The 23088-nt window shown below is 39.5% G+C and overlaps 1 protein-coding gene across 2 annotated transcripts in view; it reads left to right on the forward strand.

Moving 5' to 3' along the window:
• Nucleotides 1–23088, forward strand: part of FAM71D (family with sequence similarity 71 member D) — a 29337-nt gene extending 6249 nt beyond the window's left edge. For both annotated transcript variants that reach the window (XM_043472322.1, XM_043472323.1), the window contains exons 3-8: nucleotides 1593–1768; nucleotides 4857–5056; nucleotides 5903–6437; nucleotides 9369–9616; nucleotides 17096–17124; nucleotides 22972–23088. In XM_043472322.1, coding sequence (XP_043328257.1) covers nucleotides 1610–1768; nucleotides 4857–5056; nucleotides 5903–6437; nucleotides 9369–9616; nucleotides 17096–17124; nucleotides 22972–22994 — 1194 coding nt within the window. In that variant the 5' untranslated portion in view covers nucleotides 1593–1609 and the 3' untranslated portion in view covers nucleotides 22995–23088. The remainder of the gene's footprint in view (nucleotides 1–1592; nucleotides 1769–4856; nucleotides 5057–5902; nucleotides 6438–9368; nucleotides 9617–17095; nucleotides 17125–22971) is intronic.

The following is a 23088-nucleotide window of genomic DNA, read 5'->3' on the forward strand; positions in this document are numbered from 1 at the left end:
CTCAAGGCAGGACCGCACCTTAGGCGATGACATAGACTGCTCTCGTCAGTCTGTGAGGCTCTGATTCGTGGTGTGGGGACTTAAAACCTCGGCTAAGTTACTTTCCCTCTCCAAGCCTCATGGTGTATAAAATGAGCATCTTAATAATGCTACTTCATAGTGCTTTTAGAATCAAATGAGACAGCACACGTAGAGTTGTTACAGCGTGCCACAAAGCAAGAACTAAATAAATGTGGTTTATTATTGTTTTCCATCCTGTTTCACTTTGTCATTTTGTCTCTCTCTTTTATTCCTGATTGATCTTTCTTCTGTCTCATTCTATTTACATTTTGGCTCCTCTGGACTATGACTTCCTCTTGGCTTGTTTTACTTTGCCTGTGTTCATGTAAGATGCGCTGAAGTTGGGGCGGGGAGGGGACATTGTGTTGTCAACAGCAGAAAGCCTGATGGGAAATTCCCAGAGTCACATATTCATGGGATGTCAAGCAGCAGTGGTCTCTGTGCCCCCACGCTCTGGCTGGGATGGAGATGAGACGTGTTCACTACCCTCTAGCTTGGCCAGGGAAAGGAAGAGAAGGCTCTCTGAGAAAGGACTGAGGTGGAAATAAGTATTCAGGGCTTACCACTTACCAATTAAGGACCCTTCCTCTGAACTAGCATGGAGTTTGTGAAGGGGAACGAGTGATCTTTTGAAGGCTTGAACAGAATTGCCTTCTGGGGCCTTGTTCCCTTGTTGGAATTCTGTGATTTCTGGCAGATGGAAGATCAAATCCAATGACGTAGAGCCACTGTTGTCTGTTGAAGCCGTTGTGAAGAGAGAGCAGAGACAGCAGGAGATGCTCAGCTGTCAGTGACTAGATAGAATCCACTGTTCACTAAGCCTCAGTCATAGGTGAATGGTCAGGAAGAAATGGTCTCAGGTTAGCATGATTTCGAAACTCTACTTACAATAAAAGGGCCTGAGACCTATGCAATATGGGAAGGATAGTGGTAGCATTACTTAGGAAGATAGAAAATAATGGTTTGGGGAGGGAGATATATGCTGAAAGGCTTCCCCTCACCACCCTAACTAATTCCTGTTGCCAGCACCACACCCCAGACACTTTTTGTCACATGAATCTGATCCAGAGTCTTTGTAACCCTTACCATCCAACATTTTCTTTTTCACTTGCTTTACTCTGTCTCTGCAGAGAGAGTAACCTACATGAAAGTGAAAGCATTAGTTGCTCAGTCATATCCGACTCTTTGCAACCCCATGGACTGTAGCTCTCTGTCCATGGGTTTCTCCAGGCAAGAATATTGGAGTGGGTTGCCATTGCCTCCTCCAGGGAATCTTCCCAACCCAGGGATCAAACCAGGGTCTCCTGCATTGCAGGCAGATTCTTTACCATCTAAGCCAATAGGAAATATGTCTGAGGGCAGGCGTATTATCAGCCTGATTTAGATGGATCTCCAGTGCCCAGCACAGTGCCTGGAATATCACCAATGTTGATAAAATGTGTTGAATTAATGAGTAAGTGAGGCAACTTAATTATTATGTTAAATGTTCTCTGTCTCTATTCATTGTACTTCCATTCCTTCATTTTCCTGAGGTTTATACATAAGCACAATGAAGAAGAGTAACAGGAAATCTCCCACAAGGATCGACAAGCAAGATGACATCTGTGTCCCAGACTCCAAGGATCCAGGAGAGCTTCAAAATATGTTAAATGGAGGAGAATACGCCCCTTTTGTATCTCCTCCCATATTAGAGAGCAATTTTATCCAGGTAAATGATAATTAAACCCTGAATTAAGTTCCAATAACCTCAATAATTAATTTTCTCAAAGACAATGGAAAAGGTTGGAAAAATTGTTTTAAGGGACTGTGTGATAGAATTAAAGGGTATAGTTTGGGAACTTCAAACAATCTAAATTAATTATAATGTAAAAGGAAAATTCATTTCAAATTTCCCCAACAAACTCTAACCTAGAAATTCTGTCCCAACTCTACTGAAATTATTCTATAATCTTCTCAAAATTACACAAAGTATAGTCATTTTTAGAATATTCTGCCACAGGAAAGCATTCAGATAACTCCTTTCTTAACTTAGGAGACATTTTAAAGAATAATATCTATGACACAACTAGGGATTAAAATGCATTTTCCTTCTTAGTTCTGAAGGAAAATAGACTTGTTAAATTGTATCAAGGAGAGAAGTTTCCTTCTCCTAAAAATGTACCTACATTATGAATGAAACTACACTTCAATGCATTTGGGAGCAGTTCTAAATTTCCTTTAAACTTTCAACATTAAACTATTCAGACAGAGGGTTCCATAACGGTCCAGTGGTTATGATTCAGTGCTTCCACTGCAGGAGCACAGTTTTGATCCCTGGTCCTGGAAGTTTCACGTACTCTGAGGTGCCAAAAAGAAAAGAAAAAAAAATTCAGAGTAATGGAGAACTGAATTAAATGATGTAGGGCATACCCTTCTACTTCGTGAAAATGTCACAACCAAGTCAAACACAAAACACACCCATTTAAGCAGCTCCTCAGCTGATTTGACAAAGAAATGACAACATACACATGTCCCCTGCACTGATGGGAGAGCTCTTCACCTCTAAGAAGTCATAAGGAGGGAGGTGATGCCTCAAAGAATACTAGTGTTTAAGTCATACCCCAAAACACGTGTGACGTCATGTTTAGATATCATTCACCTTCTGTGTGCTTCATCCTAATAATCTTTTTATTTTTCTTCTGTACCTCTCTCAAATAATCATTTTCGAGCTTTAATGAACACTGGGGGAGGCAGTCAGCTTTCGATAACTTAGACATGTCCCCATGTCATACCTGGATAAGTTACTCCCTTCAACACACACAACCTCTTGTGACTGCTATGTCTTTGGCAGCAAGTTATCAAGGCACCTGACTCAAGTGTGAGCAAAAAAGAACACTGATTATCTCAAGTAAAATGGTGGCTCAGATGTAAGGCATCTGCCTGCAATGTAGGAGACCCAGGTTTGATCCCTGGTTCGGGAAGACCCCCTGGAGAAGGGAATGGCTACCCACTCCAGTTTTCTTGCCTGGAGAATCTCATTGGCAGAGGAGCCTGGGGGGCTATGGTCCATGGGGTCACAAAGAGTCAGACACAACTGAGCGACTAACACAGATACAGGTTGAAAGAACCACAGGGCTGCAACTCATTCACAGGAGCCATTAGGGTCCCAGCTTCTCTCTTTTTGTCCTGTTACCTACAAATTTCTCCCTTCAGGACATCACATGCGAGCAGGATGTGACAGCTGCCAGCAACAGAGGGGATACATCTCATCTCTGAAACTGAGAGAGCTGAGAACCCTTTTCCAGAGCCACCAGGAGGCTCTGTCCCATTGGCCAGGCCTGAGTCATATGCCCCTGCAGAGAGCAATCACTGGCCAGGGGATGGGACCACCGTGACTAGTTTGGGTGGATGAGGAGTCCACTCCTCAGCTGGGGGCACCATCCCTGAGGGGTGGATCCTGGACAAAACCAGAATTCTATTAATCAGGAAGATTAAGAGCACGGCTTTGGGTAGCTAATCAATAGTGTAGGCTACAATCTCTTTCTAAATATATTTGTTTTTTGGTAATTTACTTTTTTGCAGCAGTTAATATGCAGCTGAGAAACCAAGTGTTTTCCCTCTCTGGCTTCCTTCACATCCCTGTCCACCCACTTTCCGGTCTCCTCCTCTTCCAGCCAGCAGAGATTCTCCTGGGTGCCCAGCCAGTCCATGTCCCACGTGGCTCAGGCCTCATTTAGAGGCCCTTCCTCGGGGGACCTTTTCTGACCCTATGGCCAGGGTGCACCCAGCTGGCCGATGGGCAAGAGTTCAGGAAGTTTACAAGTTGGCTGTTAAACACAGTCATCATTAAGAATTAAATGACATAACCTTATAAATAAAACTATATTCAAAATAAAGGCAACAAATACTCAAAATTCATCACTCATTCTCCTACATTTCACTATTATCTTGGGGTTATGGATACAAGAGTTTGACTCCTGTGAGAATCAATTGGCTGTATGGAGTACAACATAGAACAGTATATGACTGTAAATCGTCTGCTACAATTTATAACAAACTTGTATCTTCTCTGAGAAAGGTAGTTACACACGTACCTGCCTTCTTCCCCACTAGGTCAAGTTTTCTGTCATGCACCCCACAGCACAGCACCCTGAACTTGTGTTCAATAACACTTAAGACACTTAGTGACATACTTGTTTAATGTTCACTTTCCCCGGTGGACCCCAGAGGTCAGGGACCATGTCTATGGTCACTGTGCTATCACTGTGATATCTCTAAGAAGTCACATGAACAAACAATCATTGTTCAGTTCAGTTCAGTGCAGTTCAGTCGCTCAGTTGTCTCCGACTCTTTGCAACCCCATGAACTGCAGCACACCTGGCCTCCCTGTCCATCACCAACTCCCAGAGTTTACCCAAACTCATGTCCATTGAGTCAGTGATGCCATCCAACCATCTCATCCTCTTTTGTCCCCTTCTCCTCCCGCCTTCAATCTTTCCCAGCATCAGGGTCTTTTCCAATGAGTCAGTTCTTTACATCAGGTGGCCAGACTATTGGAGTTTCAGCTTCAACACCAGTCCTTCCAATGAACACTCAGGACTGATCTCCTTTCAGATGGACTGGTTGGATCTCCTTGCAGCCCAAGGGACTCCAAGAGTCTTCAACACCACAATTCAAAAGCATAAATCCTTTAGCGCTCAGCTTTCTTTATAGCATCATGGTTCACCTCTCCTTTATTCCTATACTGTTTGGGTAAGTGAGGTTGTTGAGGCCACAGACCTTATCAGAAAAACCCCTCTTCCTCTTCTCTGCCTCAGGTCAACAGAAGAGGTGAATCCATTTACCTTCACAACCGAGCCAACTGGGTGACCGTAGGCATCTGTGCTTCCAATCCCACCATCAAGACCCCTAACGTGATGTTGCTGGCTCATATGACACCCACCACCCAGAAAGATTCAGAACCCCTGTTTAAAAGTCTCCTGACATCTCCTTCTCCAGAAAATCTGGTGCTTACCAGGTGAGTTACAAAGGAAAGAGGTTCACAACCTGTCAGAAAAAAAACACTTTACCCCTGAGGAGATGAGACTAGAAACACAGATGACAAGGGCTCCTCAATTGTTTCTGCTACAGATGACAGTCACATCCTTAGAGTCTGGGGAGAGAGTCTGACAACCTGGCAGTCGAAACAAGTGGTTTACCTTTAACTTCTCTAAAGTTAAACCTAGGGGACTTCCTCAGTGGTCCAGTGGCTAAGACTCCACACTCCCAATGCAGACGCTTGAGTTCGATCCCTGTTCAGGGAACGAAGGTCCCACATGCTGCAAGTAAGACCTGGCACAGTCAAATTAATTAATTAATTATATAAAATGAAGCCTGGTGTGCTGCAGTCCATGGGGTTGCAAAGAGTCAGACACGACTGAGTGACTGAACTGAACTGGCTGAACAGGAACTTCCCCGCCACCATCCCAACTTCCATCAGGATGAGTTCTGCTCGTCTCAACCCACCAACTTGCTGTAGGACCCACAGCAAATCACTCTCAGTCTCCACCTTTCAGGACTAACTAAATGGGACAGCTTCCCCTAAATAAGTAATAAATAGCTGATAGGAGTATGATTCAGGTGAGTTGGTCTTCAGGAGCCTGATTATGTGTATGAAAAATCAAGGTTTTGAGCCTCAAAAACCATGAGCCAGACCTGGGAACATGTGGCCACTAGAAGGTCCTGCCCCATCCCACGCCAGCTGCTCCCCAAACCTGTTTGAGAGACACACCTGGTGTCCTGTCTCACTCCACAAATGTCTATAACAGGAAACTTGTGACAGTTTCCGATCAGGCCTTCAGATGATATTTGCATTTGTCTGCAGGTTTCTCCCTCTGCAGTTTGTGACTCTCTCTGTACATGATGCCGAGAATATGCGCATCAAAGTTAAGCTGGTGAGTGGCCGAGCCTACTACCTACAGCTCTGTGCCCCTGCAGGCAAACAAGACTCCCTGTTCCATCAGTGGGTAGAGCTCATCTCCCTCTTGAATGAGGAGAAAGCCAAAGCTTCCAAAGTGTCGGAAGTCTCCAGCCTCTCGGAAATCACAAACAGCACAGACATCACAGGCTCAGTGGACATCATGGATATAGCAGCCTTCCCGGCCATACAGACCTCACACCTGTCCACGTGTTCAGACCCCAGCAACGATGTAGAGAGCATTGATTTCTCAGAATTCACAGACATCACTGATGTCACCGACGTCACGGATATTCCAGAAAATGAGGTCACCGAGGCCCCAGATATAAATATTGTCACGGAAGTCACGGAAGTCACAGACATCTGTGAAGTCACAACAAGCTCAGGGGTCAGAGTGGTGTTTGAAAATGATGACATACTCAGGGCCAAGCAAGAGGAAAAGGTATGTGACATGGAAGACTTTCATTCTCTAAAAATTACTCCCTTTCACTCTCTTTGGTAAGCTTCATAACATAGACTATTCAAATAGTATGGAACTTACTCTGATTAACCTAACATTAAGAATGAGATCTGATCCCTGAACCCCTGCATAAAAGAGTTATAAGATGTCCCCTGAAATAAGCAGTGACCATCCATACCATAAAACTTAACCCTGTATCAGGAGGCATGGTAGGATAAAAAGAACTTTGGTATTACAGTCAAAAGTCCTGGGTTAGGATCCTGCCCTGCCTGCTTCATGTTAGTTTGGCCAAGTCACTGAACATGCATCTCTCAAATGAGAATATTAATATCATATAAGGGTTATATTAAGGTTTAAATGAGCACAAATGTATGAAGTACACTGAAGGATGGGGTGAAATTTCAATAAGTAAAGTGAGAATGAAAATAAGAAAATGAAATCCCCAAAGAAGTGAGCAGCTTTAGAAGTGGCCAGAAAGTGGAAAAACACAGAGCCATATCTAACAATATATCAGTTTGGCTGGAGCATAATATATGTGGAAAATATTAGGATATAGGACTGGAAAATTGCTTGCAAATCTTGAATGCCAAAATAAGAAGTGTAGACTCACTCTTTGAGCAAACCTTAGCCACAAAAGCTCTGTGTAAGGGAGTGAAGGGGCTGTGTTTTTAAAAGATTATTTTGATGGCAGGATGGATTGTAGATAAAGAGATTGGTGTGTAGACTGTAGATGAGAAATCCCCCTGGGGCCCAGGAGAGAAAAATGACAGAGGACAAAGATGGACATTTCACAGAAGAAGAAACCACCAGCTACTAAAGTTAGTGGAAAAATTAAACCTCACTAGTAATCAAAAAAATGCAAACAAAAGAATATTTCATCCATAAAGCTGTTAAATAAGAGAATCAACACAGTCAGCATTAGTAAAGTTGGGGTCATTTTGGAATTTCTAAAGATTCATGGCAGGGTGAGAATTAGAACAAACTTTCTTGAAATCATTATGAGTCAAGAACTTAGAAATGTTGACACACTTTGACTCAGTGATTTCACTTTTAAGAATCTTTCTTGAGGAATTAATCATCAATAGGAATGAGGATCTAGCTATAAAAGTGTTAATTGTACCACATCTATACTATGTTTATAAAAATAAAATAATGAAGAAGTAACCTAAACATCCACCACAGAAGAAGGGCTAAATGAATTTAAACCACAAAGGGCATGTGCCATGTTTATATCACTCAGGAGCAACCAAAGTGACGGACAAGATTATATCCACTCAGTAAATACTGGGTAAATGAACAACTACTCTGTTGCTGCTAAAACTGTTGGAGAATTTTTCTTTACTTGGAAAAATGTTTATGATATAAAGCTGAATGAAAAATGAGCTAAAGGTTACAATCCTTATTACATAAAAATGCAAGTGTATACATAGACAATAGGAGGGGGGGAAAGTCGTTTTGTTAATAGTTGTTTATTTCTGGGCTTCCCTGATAGCTCAGTTGGTAAAGAATCCAACTGCAATGCAGGAGACCCCAGTTCACTTCCTGGGTTGGGAAGATCCTTTGGAGAAGGGATAGGTTACCCACTCCAGTATTCTTGGGCTTCCCTGTGGCTCGGCTGGTAAAGAATTTGCCTGCAATGCAGGAAGAATCCGCCTGCAGTGCAGGAGAACTGGGTTCAATCCCTGGGTTGGGAAGATCCCCTGGAGAAGGGAAAGGCTACCAACTCCAGTATTTTGGCCTAGAGATTTCCATGGACTATAAGTCGGACACAACTGAGCAACTTGCACATCCTTATTACATAAAAATGCAGGTGTATACACAGACAATAGGAGTGGGGAAAGTCATGTTGTTAATAATAGTTTATTTCTAGATTGTGGTCTTATAAGCAATTGACATTTTCTTCTTTACGGGCTTCTGGATGTTCTGCTTCTTATAATAAAAATAATTTTTAATTAGAAAAATCCAGGTAAGTTTTTAATAACATAAGGTGATTTTTATAATAAATTTTAAAGTGAAAAATATTGGATACAGTACTGCAATATGATCACAAAGCAGGCACATTCAAAATACATAAATGGAGAAAAAGACCAGAATGAAATGTACCATAGTAGTTATTTCTGGCCTGTGGCATCAAGAAGCAATAATTTTCTCCCTTTCACTGTATATATTTTAGGACTTTCTAAATATTCTATGAAAAATATATATTACTTTCATTGTCAGAAAAAATGTTTTATTTTTAAAGAAGATTACTGCATTATTTTCAAAGAACAGTATAGAGGTGGTGGACTAGGTAATGACAAAAGGGGGAAGAAGGTGCAGATGTCAGACAGACAGAATCTTTAAGACCAGCTGACCTATTGCTCTGAAGCCTGAGAGAGAGTCTGGGGAAGGCGAGGAGCGACAGAGCAGTGGTGCTAATAACAGACTCCAGGGACACTAGGAGAATGGGTGAGATATTAGAATACTAAATTTTAGGTCTTTTGAAAAACAGATTCTCTAGTATTTTTATGAACCTCCAACTCCTGTCACCTATTAGATGCTCTTAAGTCTAGAGCAACTTTGGATGGGGAACAATCGGTGGCAAGACATTTCTAGAAAACCTTCCTTTCCCTGCCAATTGAGAGAGAGGAAGCCCTGTGACTGAGTGCTAGTTTTCCTTCCTGAGGTGACACTGGTGTGCGTGACCATGTGAGGTTTAGGATGTGCTATGTCGGGTCCCCATGCTGCCAGCCTCCAGGGCCCACCCAGGCTCCTCTCCACGGCTGCGCAGCACCAAGCCTCGTGCCTCCATCACTGCACTGCGCACACGAGGACGCTCAGTACATATGAATGAGATGATTGCTGCTTCATAAATAGTCTGTTCCTGTGTGATGCTTCTGTTACCTGATTTGCTGCTGCTTGTTATTTTCAAAGGAAAAAATGGAAAACATTCTGAAGTCTGGCTGTTTACGAGATACAAAAAGCAAGAATGAGTTTAGAGAATCCTCAAAACATGTCACCATCTCAAACCTAACACTGACTTTCGAAGGTGAAAGATGTTTTCAAACTACCTTGATTCCAGAAGAAGATGAGACAGACAAATCCAAAGAGTTGAGCGACAGACCCCCCGAAATAAAGACAGTGGCCTCTGAAAGCACAACTCTCAAGGCTGAAGAATCCAGGTATGTGAGGCAGGGAGCTGCCAGATGATGCTAAGACATGGAATATGTAAATATGTGCATGCGTTAAAGTCCCTGCAGGACTTCCCCAGCAGTCCATTGGTTAAGACTATGCCCTTCCAATCTAGGGGGCATGGGTTCAATCCCTGGTCAGGGAAATAAGATCCCACATGCTGTGTGGCGAGACCAAAAAAAAAAAAAAGAAAAGTAATTAAAGTCCCTGCAACTCAGGCATTTTTCATGGAAGATTCTCAGACATATGAATGATATAATCTCAGACATATGAATGATAACATAATCAGCTCAATTATCCACATTTGGTTTAACCTTGTCTAATTTTTATTTTCACACCAACTTTTTACACCATTCAGTTGGCATTCTGAGCTATCTGCCTGGTGTAGATGGTGTATGCTGAAGGAAATAAAATAGAATGGTGTCCACATTTTGGAGTTAGGGGTACAGATTATCTGAAGTAATTATGGGTACTTTTATCTTGACACTTCTATTTTCTTCTTTACATGTCCCTTACACTTTTCTACACTTCCAATGAATAACTTAATAATCTGAAAAAATGTTTTTATAATTATAAATACCCAATTATAAGATGAATGTGAGAGACACTGTGGTATTATAAAAATAAAAGTTAATATGTTTATTCTGGAGTAACAGCTATCAAGAAACCAGAGAAAAACATAGAGATTTAAATGCTATATTAGCAAGAATGAAGATAAAGAATGTAATGAACTATGTCTAAGTTCTTTTTATATATAAAAAGGAACAGGGAAAAACAGGGAAACAAACTTTTTAAAGGTGTGAGTCATTCACTGAATAATATTTACTGAGCATCTTCTATGTGCTAGAGACTGGGCATACATCAATGAAAGCAAGTGATGCAGTGTTTCATTCTAGTGGAGGGCATAGACAATAATCAAACAAAGTGTATTATGCCAGCTGGAATGTGCTGTGAGAAAACAAAAAGCAACAGAAGCATTTGAGGAGGGAGTAGGTCTATTTTATATAAATGGTCAGGGACTGCTTCTCTGAGGAAGGGCAGAGATCTGAAGAAAGGGTGGAGCGCTGGTGGAATGGAGTTTCAAGCTGATTGTGTAACAATTATAAGAGGGCCATGTTAGGTGTTCAGGAAATGGTCATGATTGTCACTATTAATTCATTTCCAACAGCAAGGATAAAAGAAAGTTAGCTATTCTGTCAGAAAAAATCTTAATCGACTGAGGGGTAATCATTCAAAACTCTCTTTTTCACCTCCTTTCCCAGCTAAGTAGGGATCCAAGGAAGCAAAGGAATATGGATGATCCTTAGAAGATTCACAAACCTTGAAGTCAGAGTAACATTTTTTTACTCTTTAGCTCCTGGGCAGCCACATTTCTCACAGTTCTAGAGCCTCTACATCCAAGTGTCAATACATTCCAGGTGTTGCTGGATCTCGATTATGACTTCAATGGTCAATTTCAATTCAATTTCAATATGATTTCAATTTCAAATTATGATTTTGGTGGTCTGCTTAAGCAAAGCATCGTGTCTTAGTGAGGGTTTCTATGCCAGTGGCTCTTAAACATGTGGCTGGTCAGCAGCAGCACCTGGCAGCTGGTAAATGATGTAAATTCTTGAGCCCACTCCCACCCTGCTGAATCATAAACTCTTGAGATGGGCTCATCATTTTGCGTTGTAATAAGCCTCCAAGTGGTTCTAATGTACAACCATGTTTGAGGACTGCTGGCTTATGAGAAGCCAGTCCTAGAAACAAAGTCAGATGGAGCAAGGAGTCCTCTCTTCTGAGTGCTTCTTCTAAGGCCCGAGAACCAAAATGAGGGTTTCTCTTCATAGCCATAGAAAGAACTATCAGTTCAAATTCAAGGCAGTCTACTTCAGAAAATTTTCCTATATGACCAAATGTTCTGAAATTTGCATTAAAAAGTATATTTAAAATCAGTTCATTGCATTTTCTTCTCTGATCGCCACAGCTAGGCCTTCCAAAATTATGTTGAATTAAAGTAGTGAGAGTGGACATACTTGTCTTGTTTCCTGATCTTAGAGGAAATGCTTCCAGCTTTTCACCACTAAGAATAATGTTAACTGTGGGTTTGTCGTTTTTTGTTATTCAGTTACTCAGTTGTGTCCGACTCTTTGGGACCCCATGAACTACAGCACACCAGGCTTCCCTGTTCATCACCATCTCCTGGACCTTGCTCCAACACATGTCCATTGAGTCGGTGATGCCATCCAGCCATCTCATCCTCTGTCGTCCTCTTCTCCTTGTGCCTTCCCAGCCTCAGGGTCTTTTCTAATGAGTCAGCTCGTCGCATCAGATGGCCAAAGTATTGGAACTTCAGCATCAGTCCTTCCAATGAATATTTAGGATTGATTTCCTTTAGGATTGACTGGTTTGATCTCCTTGCAGTCTTGGCCTTTATTCAGTTCAGTTCAGTTCAGTCGCTCAGTTGTATCCAACTCTTTGCGACCCCATGGATCTGGTCTATCGCCAGCTCCTGGAGTTTACCCAAAATCATGTCCGTTACGTTGGTAATGCCATACAACCATCTCATCCTCTGTCGTCCCCTTCTCCTGCCTTCAATCTTTCCCAGCATCAGGGTCTTTTCCAATGAGTCAGTTCTTTGCATCAGGTGGCCAAAGTATTGGAGTTTCAGCTTCAACATCAGTCCTTCCAATGAATATTCAGGACTGATTTCCTTTAGGATGGACTGGTTGGATCTCCTTGCAGTCCAAGGGCCTCTCAAGAGTCTTCTCCAACACCACATTTCAAAAGCATAAATTCTTCGGTGCTCAGCTTTCTTTATAGTCCAATGGTCACATGCATACATGACTACTGGAAAAACCATAGACTTGACTAGACGGACCTTTGTTGGCAAAGGTAATGGCCTTTATTAGGTTGAGGTAAATTCCCTCTATGCCCAGTTCCTGGAGTTTTATCATAAATGGGTGTTGAGTTTTGTCAAAAATTTTCTGCATCTATTGAGATAATCATATGGTTTTTATTCTTCAATCTCTTGATGTGGTATATCACACTGAATATTGGGAAAATCCTTGCATCCCTGGGATAAATCCCATTTAACTGTGGTTTATGATCCTTTAATGCACTGTTGGGTTTGGTTGGCTAGTATTTTGTTGAGGATTTTTGTGTCTATGTTCATCAGTGATATTAGCCTGTGATTTTCTCTCTTTTTTGTGGTATCTTTGTCTGATTTTGGTATCAGGGTGTTGGTGGCCTCATAAAATGAGTTTGAGTGTATTTCTTCCTCTAAAATTTTTTGTAATAGCTTCAGAAGGATAGGTGTTAGCTCTTCTGTAAATGATAGAATTAACCGGTGAGGCCATAGGGTCCCAGACTTTTGTTTGTTGGGAGTTTTCTAATCACGGGTTCAATTTCAGCACTTGTGTTTGGTCTGCTTATATTTTCTATTTCTTTCTAGTTCAGTCTGGGGAGATTATATCTTTCTAAGAATTTGTCCATTTCTTCTAGGTTGTCCATTTTTTGGCATGCTTGTAGTAGTCTCTTATGATCTTTTGTATTTCTGTGAAGTCAGCTTTAACTTCTTTATTCATTTCTAATTTTATTGATTTGAGCTCTCTCCCTTTTTTTCTTGAGTCTGGCTAAAGGTTTATCAATTATGTTTATCCTTTCAAAGAACCAGTTATTAGCTTCATTGATCTTTTATTTTGTTTTCTTAACCTCTCATTTATTTCTGCTCTGATCTTTATTCTTTCTTTCCTTCTACTAACTTTTGATTTTGTTTGCTCTTCCTCTAGCTGCTTTAGGTATAAGATTAGGTTGTTCATTTGAAATTTTTCTTGTTTCTTGAGGTAAGATTGTATTTCTATGAACTTTCCTCTTAGAATTGCTTTTGTTGCATCCTATAGAATTTGGGTCATCATATTTTCATTTTTATTTATTTCTAGGCATTTAAAAAATTTCCTCTGATTTCATCAGTAATCCATTATTTGTTTAGTAGCATATTGTCCAGTTTCCACATATTTGCATTTTTTGCAGGTTTTTTTTTTTTTGTAATTTCTAAGCTCATAGCACTGTGATCCAAAAGAAATACTTGATATGATTTCATTTTCCTTGGCTTCTCTGGTAGCTCAAATGGAAAAGACTCCACTTGCATGGAAGCATATACACTACCATATGTAAAAGAGAGAGCCAGCGGGAATTAGCTGTGTGACTCAGGGAACTCAGACCAGGGCTCTGGTTTGACAACCTAGAGGGGTGGGAGGTGGGAGGTGGGAGGGAATTTTCAGAGAGGGGAAACATATGTATACCTATGGCTGATTCATGTTTATATATGGCAAAATCCAAGACTATTGTAAAGCAATTATCCTTCAGTTAAAAATAAATAACATTTTTAAAAAGTAATCATCAGTCAGAAGGGGTGAGGGAAAGACAAAGAATGTAAGAAACAAAGGTATAGAAGCAGGTGCCACTCAGTAGGAAATGCACTTTTTGCTATGTACGACTATGACTTTCATAGAAAAGCGTAAGATTTCTAAAAAAAACAAGTGAGATAAAAATGAACCCATCCAGGCTAGCAATTTTTCCTAAACAGTAATTAATCAGGTCTGATCATTCTGACATCTTCCTCTGCTTTATTTCATTCAATATGTCTCAAATTCTGTCCTGCCGTTGTCTAAGCTTTCAGAAACACACAATTCAAAATCTAACAAGGTTAACTGTTTAAATCATTTCAACTTCTTCTTTCCTCACATTTTTGCAAATAATGGATGCCCTGTAGCACTGGATTAACTTTTAGTGCCTTAAAAAGTCTTTTAAAAATAACTAATAAACATTTTTAAAGTATAGTTTTAGATTTACAGAATAACTGAGCACATAGTACATACAACTCCACACCCACACCACTGCCACCTCCTTACCCTTCCTCATCCCATTTCCCCTATTATTAACACTTGCATTAGTGTGGTACCTTTGTTAACAGTTAATGAACAAAATTGATATATTATTATTAACTATAGTCCCTAGTTTAAGGTTCACTGTCTTGTACAGTTTTATGGGTTTTGACATATGCACACTGAATGTATCCACTATTCCATACAGAAAAGCCTCACCTCCCTAAAAATTCTCTGAGAATTAGACTGCATGTAGTAGTTTCTTAAAATGTTAAAAATTGTAAGGATAACTTGTTTCTAGGTTGAAGTGATCTGCAAGTGTGAGGTTTTGTTACTCTCACTGTCATGATCGGTATTAGAAATGAGAAAATGAATGCCTATATAAATAGCAAAAATCTTAGAATTTTAAAGATTACAAAGGATCTTAGTTAGCAAATCCCAACATCTTCCAGGCTCTGCCCTTCAGTCTCTCAGCTTCCTGTATCATTTATCTGCTGACTCTACTGTAAAGAAAGGAAGAAATAGATTAAAAAACAAAGCAAAAAATGAATTTTGGTTCTAACTAATCCTCTTAAGTCCAATTTAGTCAAGCATAGATTATATTTTATTGCCTATTTACATCAGGAACATAATTACTAGCTAGAGCCTAATTTGAGAATGTTCATTATAATTGAAAGACGTAATAAAATCAAAGAACAGAATGGGATTCACTGATACTTAGTCCTGGGATATTTGTAGGATTAAGTCAGGATACTGTGAGTGATAAATGAATTCTAGTGTATATTTTTCTTCTCCAAGACCATGGATTTCGGTGACACCTTTCTAACTGTGTACTTTGAAACAATGAAAAAAAAAATTAAACAATGACCTTGTTGAGTATTTTGCCCTCAAATTCATTGGCCTTTAAAATGTAAATTGAACAATTTAAATCTAGATGAGTGAAAGACTATGGAAACTGCTATAATGTCACTTTGGGTACTTTAGAAATGAAGGATTTACTTTATAGAGCATTTATATTCCTTTTCTTACCTTGGCAATAGTGTTACTGTGACTCTTCCCTTTGTTTTAAAGAGGATAATGGCAGGCTTCATTTTAGTTTGCACCTACTCTTTTAAAGTACACTTATTTGATACCTCTTAGCCTATTGAAAACTTTTATCATTAAACTCAATCTTATTTAAATCACCAGACCCATTTGGTAAAGGTTATGAGTATTTGCAAACTTCTCAGAAAATTACTAATTTAACCTTTACATTTGAAAGATTCACTAAAAAAAAAAAAAGAAAGATTCACTAAAGAATTTGAACTGCATGAATTTGCCAGATCCTCTAAATGGATCAGAATTATTTCTTTGTACATTTGTCTGAGAAGATATTATATAAGGATAATTATTCTTCCCAAAACCTATTACTCAAACAGCAAAACTTCCAAAATAGCTATTGCAATATAGCCAAGAAACAAAGATTTGGTGAAAACTAACTGACTTAAGTTTATATTTTACCATTCAGTAGGTTAGGAAAGTAAGTATTTTAATTATTGATATTAATTTTAAAAATCAGACATACAGGGACTTGCCAGGTGGTCCAGTGGTTAAGACTCCATGCTGCCGGTACAGGAGGTTGGATACCTGGTCTGGGAACTAAGATCCCACAGGCCGTGTAGCATGGTCAAAAGATTAAAAAAATTTTAAAAAGGTATCAGGCATGCAGAAAACAAACTTTATCCAAAGATATCTCTGAAAGTAAAATAGTCCAAAAAACTGACAGCTAGTCTCCTACTTTATATCCACTAAGCTGTAAGAAATTGTAATAACTTGGATGAACGATTGAGGTTATTCACCTAGAAGATTCCCATCAAGGCCACCAAGGTTGTGATGAAGAGCTAGCAGAGGTGGGCAACTGCAAACCCTGGTACCTATCCATTCCAGAATATACCCCACGTGTCTACAAGAGCATATATTCCCAATGCAACTGACTCTGTTTACAGAAACCCCTGAACAGCAGCAGTTAGCTTCTTTCAGCCTCAACCCCAAATGAGTTTTTAGAGTCTGGAGATGTAGCATGATAGGGATCCTTACAGCCTCATTGAGTGACAGGTGATAGTCACAATAAAAATAGATTATATATAACTACATATAATTCACTTTTATGGCTTTTATAGGTTGGACAGCTTGCATGTTACATAAATTTAAGTAATTTTACTCTAAGATGTATTATAATGGATAATACCCTTGGCTTGGGCTTCCCACATGGCACTAGTGGTAAAGAACCTGCTTGCCACTGCAGGAGATATAAGAATCGTGGGTCAGTCCCCGAGTTGGGAAGATCCCCTGGAGGAGGGCATGACAACCCTCTCCAGTATTCTTACCTGCAAAATCCCAGGGACAGAGGAGCCTGGTGAGCTACAGTTCATAGGGTTGCGTAGATCTGGACATGACTGAAACAACTTAGCACACGCATATGCACCCTTGGCTTACTAAATGTGTGTCATTACTACCTACTAAGTTCTTAGAGAATGGTTGTTTTCTCATACCTAGTAATTCTTTCCTAAATATTTGCGGTTATACTGGCCAAACTTTGAAATGTGCTATTTATTTTTACAGGAGCGGGAGAACTGATTCAGACATTTCAGGTATGGACCAAATTCCACCATATTTCTTTGTGATCCCTGGTAACAAGCAGTCACCTCAGGGCCCTAGAACAGAGCAGCTAAGAACAAAGGAATCAAGCCAGACATTTTGGGGCATTCCCTTTCTTGTCTTTGCTTCCTTCAGAGAGTCTGTCCTACAGAAACTGCCTCAAAGACTACATTCATGCTATCTTTCAAGCAGAAGGCATCACTTTGCTTTTTTCTGTGCTGATAAAGTTCCCCAGTTCCCAGGATCTCTAACTCACAGGGCAGGAACCACTCCCAAGCTAGCTCTGCAGGCAGGACCCAACATGATATGGCCTGTTACTCCTGCTGATTTGGAAGGGAAGTGATCACAACTCAATTTCTTGGTAAATCTAAAATTGGCTAGCCCCTTTTCTTCCTGCTTGTGTCTGGCTTCTGTTTTGCTGTTAGGTGATAGAATTTAATGTTTTCTTCTGGCAGCTTTTTCTTTACATATTCCCACGTCTCAGGATCATTAACTGGTAACAACTGTTTGAAGTAAAGGCTGTCATGTAAACACCAGCGGAGCGTTCTTCCCTTACTTGCTGTTGACCCACTTCTCAGTGACTGTCTAACCTCTGGGGAGTAGAAGAGACCTCTGCTCCAGTCATGCACATAAGAGAACATCATGGAAGGAACACAAAATCACATTTCATTGAACTTAAAAAGGAGGGGGAAAAGAATACAGAAACACTTGAAGGTGTCTTTTAGTCACATTTGCAAGAGTTGTACAAAAAAAAAAAAGAAAAGAAAAGAAAATGATTGGTGGGGAGAACTAAATGGGAAAGGGGATCAACCTGTATTTTTTGGGGGAGCACATGCAGAAATATATAAAATTATACACATGAAATTTATATAATGTTAAATAAGTAAATATTAGCTCAATAAAGGTGTTTTTTTTTAAGCCAATGATTATAGAAAAACTGTTTATACACATGGGATTCATCTTTGGGCCTTCCCACTGGACTTTAGTGTCCAAAAGTACCAGAGGAGCTTCACTATAATGTGGTTTTTACCTATATTCCAATCTATAGAACTGAACCTGAAAACAAATGCTATTATAGTTTATGAGAAAAATACAAAATTTCCCTCACAGTATATAGAATTTTCATCTATCAATTTCTATTCCAAATTTTATTTCAAAAAGAAATCAAATCTGTAAAAATTCCCAAGATATGCTATTACAGACAAATATTTTCCTCTTATTTTCTAAAGGCAATATTAAATCTAGCAAAAGCCTTATCACTTAATACATAATTAGTAGCTGGGCATATAATTAGTACATTCTTCATACATTCTGAAGTACTCCTTATTTAAGCCATGGAAATTTAAAAGTAATATAGGACACTGATGCTTTCATTTTCATCTTATGTGTGACTGATTCACTTGCCTCCTGGCACAAACTCAATTTTGTTCAACTGAACAAACATTCAATGCCCATCTATTATATATGAGGCACTGAGACAGACTCTGGAAGAGATTAAAAATAAATAACAGGACATAAACCTGGCCTCAAGACATGTGCACAAATAATGTAAGTTGGAACGTTACAGGCCCGCTAAAAGTAGAGAACATACTTTTTGCTCAAAAGAGAAAATCATGGAGTCTATGAAGGTGGCAACATTTGTGTTAGGAAAGGGGAAACAAGAATATCCGACTCTGTGTGACTCCGTGAACTATACAGTCCATGGAATTCTCCAGGCCAAAATACTGGCGTGGGTAGCCTTTCCCTTCTCCAAGCAGGTCTTCCCAACTGGGGAATCAAACCGGTGTCTCCTGCATTGCAGGCAGATTCTTTACCAACTGAGCTATTAGGGAAGCCCGATATAAGCAACAGGGTGGGCAAAATCACAGGGCTGGGACAATGTTGGGCATATTCAGTTTAGGAGCACTGAGAGCAAGGCAGGAGCCAGTCTGGAGGAATCTTAACCCACACTAAGGAGTTTGGATAGTACTGCTTGGTAGGTAAGCAGGATCCACTGAAAAGCCAGGGAAATGACAAAATTAATATTACATTTTAGGTAGATTACTCTGACTGCAGTCCCTAAGAGAAGTTGAAACAGGTTAGAGGCAGAACATCATTATAATAGTCTGGGTGAAAGGTACCCAAGTCTTGACCAGGTAAGAAGCAGTGAGATGAAAAAAAGACCTGAACACACAGTCAACAAACTTTAACACCTAACTGCTTATGAAAACAAGAGAAAAAAAAAAAAGTAGAGTTTGTGAGGCAACTGACTAGGAGGTACTGAGTCCATGAAACAAGCTGGGAAAAGGAAAAAAATCTGGAAGGAAAAGGTGAAGAAATAAGCTATGAAACACTGAACTTAGAATTGAAAGTCCTAGATTTTGGTTCTGCTTGTCCTGTTTCACGAATGTATCATTTGATCTTTCTGGGTCTCAGTCTCCTCAGCTATCAAATGTGTGTGCATATGGGTGGGGGAATGAAGGCATGATTGGTGTCTCAAGGCCCTTTCTGCTCCTATGGTTTATTAGCTCATGTTTGTGATCCTGGTGGCCCATCTATGTAAATTTTAGCAGGCAGCTTGAAATGGGGCTCTAGAAATTAGTAGTTGAGGAAAGATACAGCAAACATGCAGCAAAATTCCACTCTGAGCTTGTTAAATGATGAAGCTGGTACAATATACTAATTTGGCCTGCAGTTTTCACCAAGTATTAATTATTTTCCCTGTTTGTTTTATTTCCTATACTTTCTCATTCTTTCCACTTTCCTTTCCTTTATCCTCTCCCTTTTCCTTACGTAGGCTTGTACAGTTTTTCAATTTTCCCTCTGATTAGCATTTCTTTCCCCCTTGCCACACTCCTCTAAATCACTTTTTTCCCCTTTCACACTCCCTTACTCACACTTAACACTCTTCACTCCAAGGAAGCAAAGATTAGTAACCTTGTCCTATTGAATTTAGACTGAATGTAGACTGAAAATAACTTTGTAAATCTGATTTCTGTTTTAGGCAGAAGCCAGAATAATAACTGTTCCCATAGAAGTAAATCAAATCACTGTTTCTATTAACTTCATCAGATTCACATTCAACAACTCTTGGGCAAGGCTAGTTGGGGACAGCAGTCTCCAAATCTCTCTAACCTCTGAGCAGTTTGGAAGAATTACACTTTTCCTCCTTTTTGAGTAGGGTCTCAGGTAAAGCAGCGCTTCAAACGTACTGTTTTTATGAAAAGTCTATAAGGTAGGGCCCAGGCTAAACCCATCTCTTTGGATCTGGGTCCATCTCTCTCCTTTCTTGACTTTCCACTTCTTACCTGCCTAAGCTTTATTCTCTTTAATTTTGCTGATTTTCTTTACAATGAGCCCAAACAGTAGGCTTATCTATGATCCCCTGGCATTTTTCCAAGATGGAAAGAAAAGAGACAAAGGAAAGAGATTAAGAAATGAAGAGAGAGGGAAATCATTTATGAATACTGGGAATGTCCTCCCCTCCCCCACCCATCTATCTTTTCCATTTTCTTCCTAATTATGGCAAATTAAACCCTTGGAATCCTAAGAAGTAATGGGAGAATGCTAAAAGGGAAACTGAAATTTAACAATGGGCTCCATTGGAAAGAATGAAGACATTTTTGATGAGGTTAGAAAATCATTTGAATTTAAGACTCAAGTTCTCTTTCTTTCTGTGACTTTCTTCTCTCCGGTTTTTGGCCTTTTTCTTTCTTTCTCACTTCCTGTTTCTAATCTCACTTCCACTTTGCTGAACTATTTTCTGGCTCTCTGCTCTCCTGTCAAATCCTCTCTAAATTCCTCAATCTCGTGCCTCATCTGTCCTCCCTTTCTCAGGGGAATGGATGTGAGGAAAGGAAAGTAAAACAGGAAAAGAAAAGGCCAATGGAAAAAACATATAAGACAACTTAAAGGTAATTTTTGCAGTTATAAGTCTCTATAGATGTAAATGACAGACATGACACTTTCACAAAAAGTTGTCAGTAAACTGAATCTTTTAACAGTGAATCATATTACTTCTATTATAGTAATAATAGAGGTGGAATGGAATGTTGAGGGTTTTGTTGTGGTTTCTGCTTTAGAATCCACCAGGGGTCAAAATGTAACATCAGCAGGGCGAGAGGGCGCTTCAGGTGAGGCACTGGAAGAGAATTACTTGCTGCTGCTCTTAGCAATGATTCCTTTCATTCTTATTGCTACTCTTCCTCTCTGCTCCCTTATCATATTCTTTCCCAACCTGCTTTCTCAGATTAGCCCACACAGCCAAAGCCTCTTACTTTCACACCAAAAATTATACAAATACTTACAGAGTCCCTAGAGGGCTGCCATGGACAACTGCACAGATTGTACACTGCACAGAGTTGGGGGTTCCCATTCACAAAGTAGTCTCTGCGATGAATAACTTGCCCAGCTGTGTGTGGTGGCCAACAGTGTACTAAGTTCCTCTGAGACATGCTTTACAGTGAGCTATTTATGAATGAAACTTCTCTCATTTGCCTCTCCTAATATAACTAATGCTGCGTGTGTGTGTGAGAGAGAGACTGTGCATATGCACACACATACATTTAAGGCTAAATTCACAGAATTAAATAGACAGTTGGTGAAACAGAGGTGACTCCAGCAAGAAGCACAAGCCCATCTTATCAGGGTTCTGATGATGGAATTGAGGTGCCTACCCTTTTCTCCACCTTTCTGTCACTCTGCCAACTAAAATCAGTTTAGTATTTGAGCACTCAGTTTATTAACCGGGCCCCACCCAGATGTACACCATCAGCCAGAGATAATGCACCAGAGAAAAACAAATGTGGCCAAAACTTATCAAATGTTCACGCACATTAATCCCCTGGCCTCCACACACACTCTTCAGTCTGTGTTGTTCTCCTGTCACTTCTTTTCCCCCATCAAGTATGCTCTTACTAATGTTCTATGGTGCTGGACAGTGAAGGGGTGGCACTCAGGGCGACATGCTGGTTCCTACACCCACCTAGGAAGAGGTCCAAGCCTGGCTATTTCTCAATATATGATAGCCTTTAGAGGGAGAAATTCCTTTTAAAAGTGAACCCAATATACTACAGCAATTTCATCCTTTGACTGATATATTCTATAACAAGAAATTTCAAATACTGTGGTCTCATTAAGAAAGAGCTATAAATGCAAAGAGTCGGACATGACTGAGCAACTGAACTGAACTGACAAATGCAAAGAAGGGCAAAAATAATGGTATATATAACATATTTAGATCTTGACTTTGGAAATTATAAAAGTGGCTCCCAAATATTTAAATTGTGAATTACTAATATATGGGGAAAGGTAGATTTTTTTTTATATGGCGAAAAAAGTTTGCTACTAATAAAGACTTCATATTGACATTACAACTGAAATCATGTGACAGTTACTAGACCCCTTATTTACAATAAGCATAAACTGTGTGTGTGTAAATCTCACATACATTTGACTAATTTCAGGACTCAGTTTGGCACAAATCAAGAACTTGCAAATAATTCAATGACAATGTCTACAAGCCCTAAAGAATAAAAGTCCATAATTTTAATCTTGACTTCTTGATTTACTAGGTAACTACATGGTAGAAGTAATTTTTAATAACAAAAATTTTTAAAAATTCCTTTAACATTGTATCAACTTCTAGATGTAAAAAAATGATACCTTACCTGTCCAAAGGATACTTATTGTTATATTAAGAAGAAATATTCTATTATAAATGTAATTTTACTTATTTCAATCACTTAATTTACTCATATTTAGTTATTTTAAGTTTTATACTTAACAATAATAGCTTTAAAAGATTCTGTATTTCAGACTTTTGAATTAACTGAACTAACTCCGTCTTTTTTCTTTAACAGATAAATGTAAACTAATAAATTAAAAGCAAGCACAGCTCAAGAAATAACAATTGAAGGAAAGGAAAACAAAGCAGCATCTTTCATGTGGCAGAAATAAAGGCTACTACTAATCATTAA

This window comes from Cervus canadensis, chromosome 6 (genome assembly GCF_019320065.1).
Source record: "Cervus canadensis isolate Bull #8, Minnesota chromosome 6, ASM1932006v1, whole genome shotgun sequence".
Classification (NCBI taxonomy): Eukaryota; Metazoa; Chordata; class Mammalia; order Artiodactyla; family Cervidae; genus Cervus; species Cervus canadensis.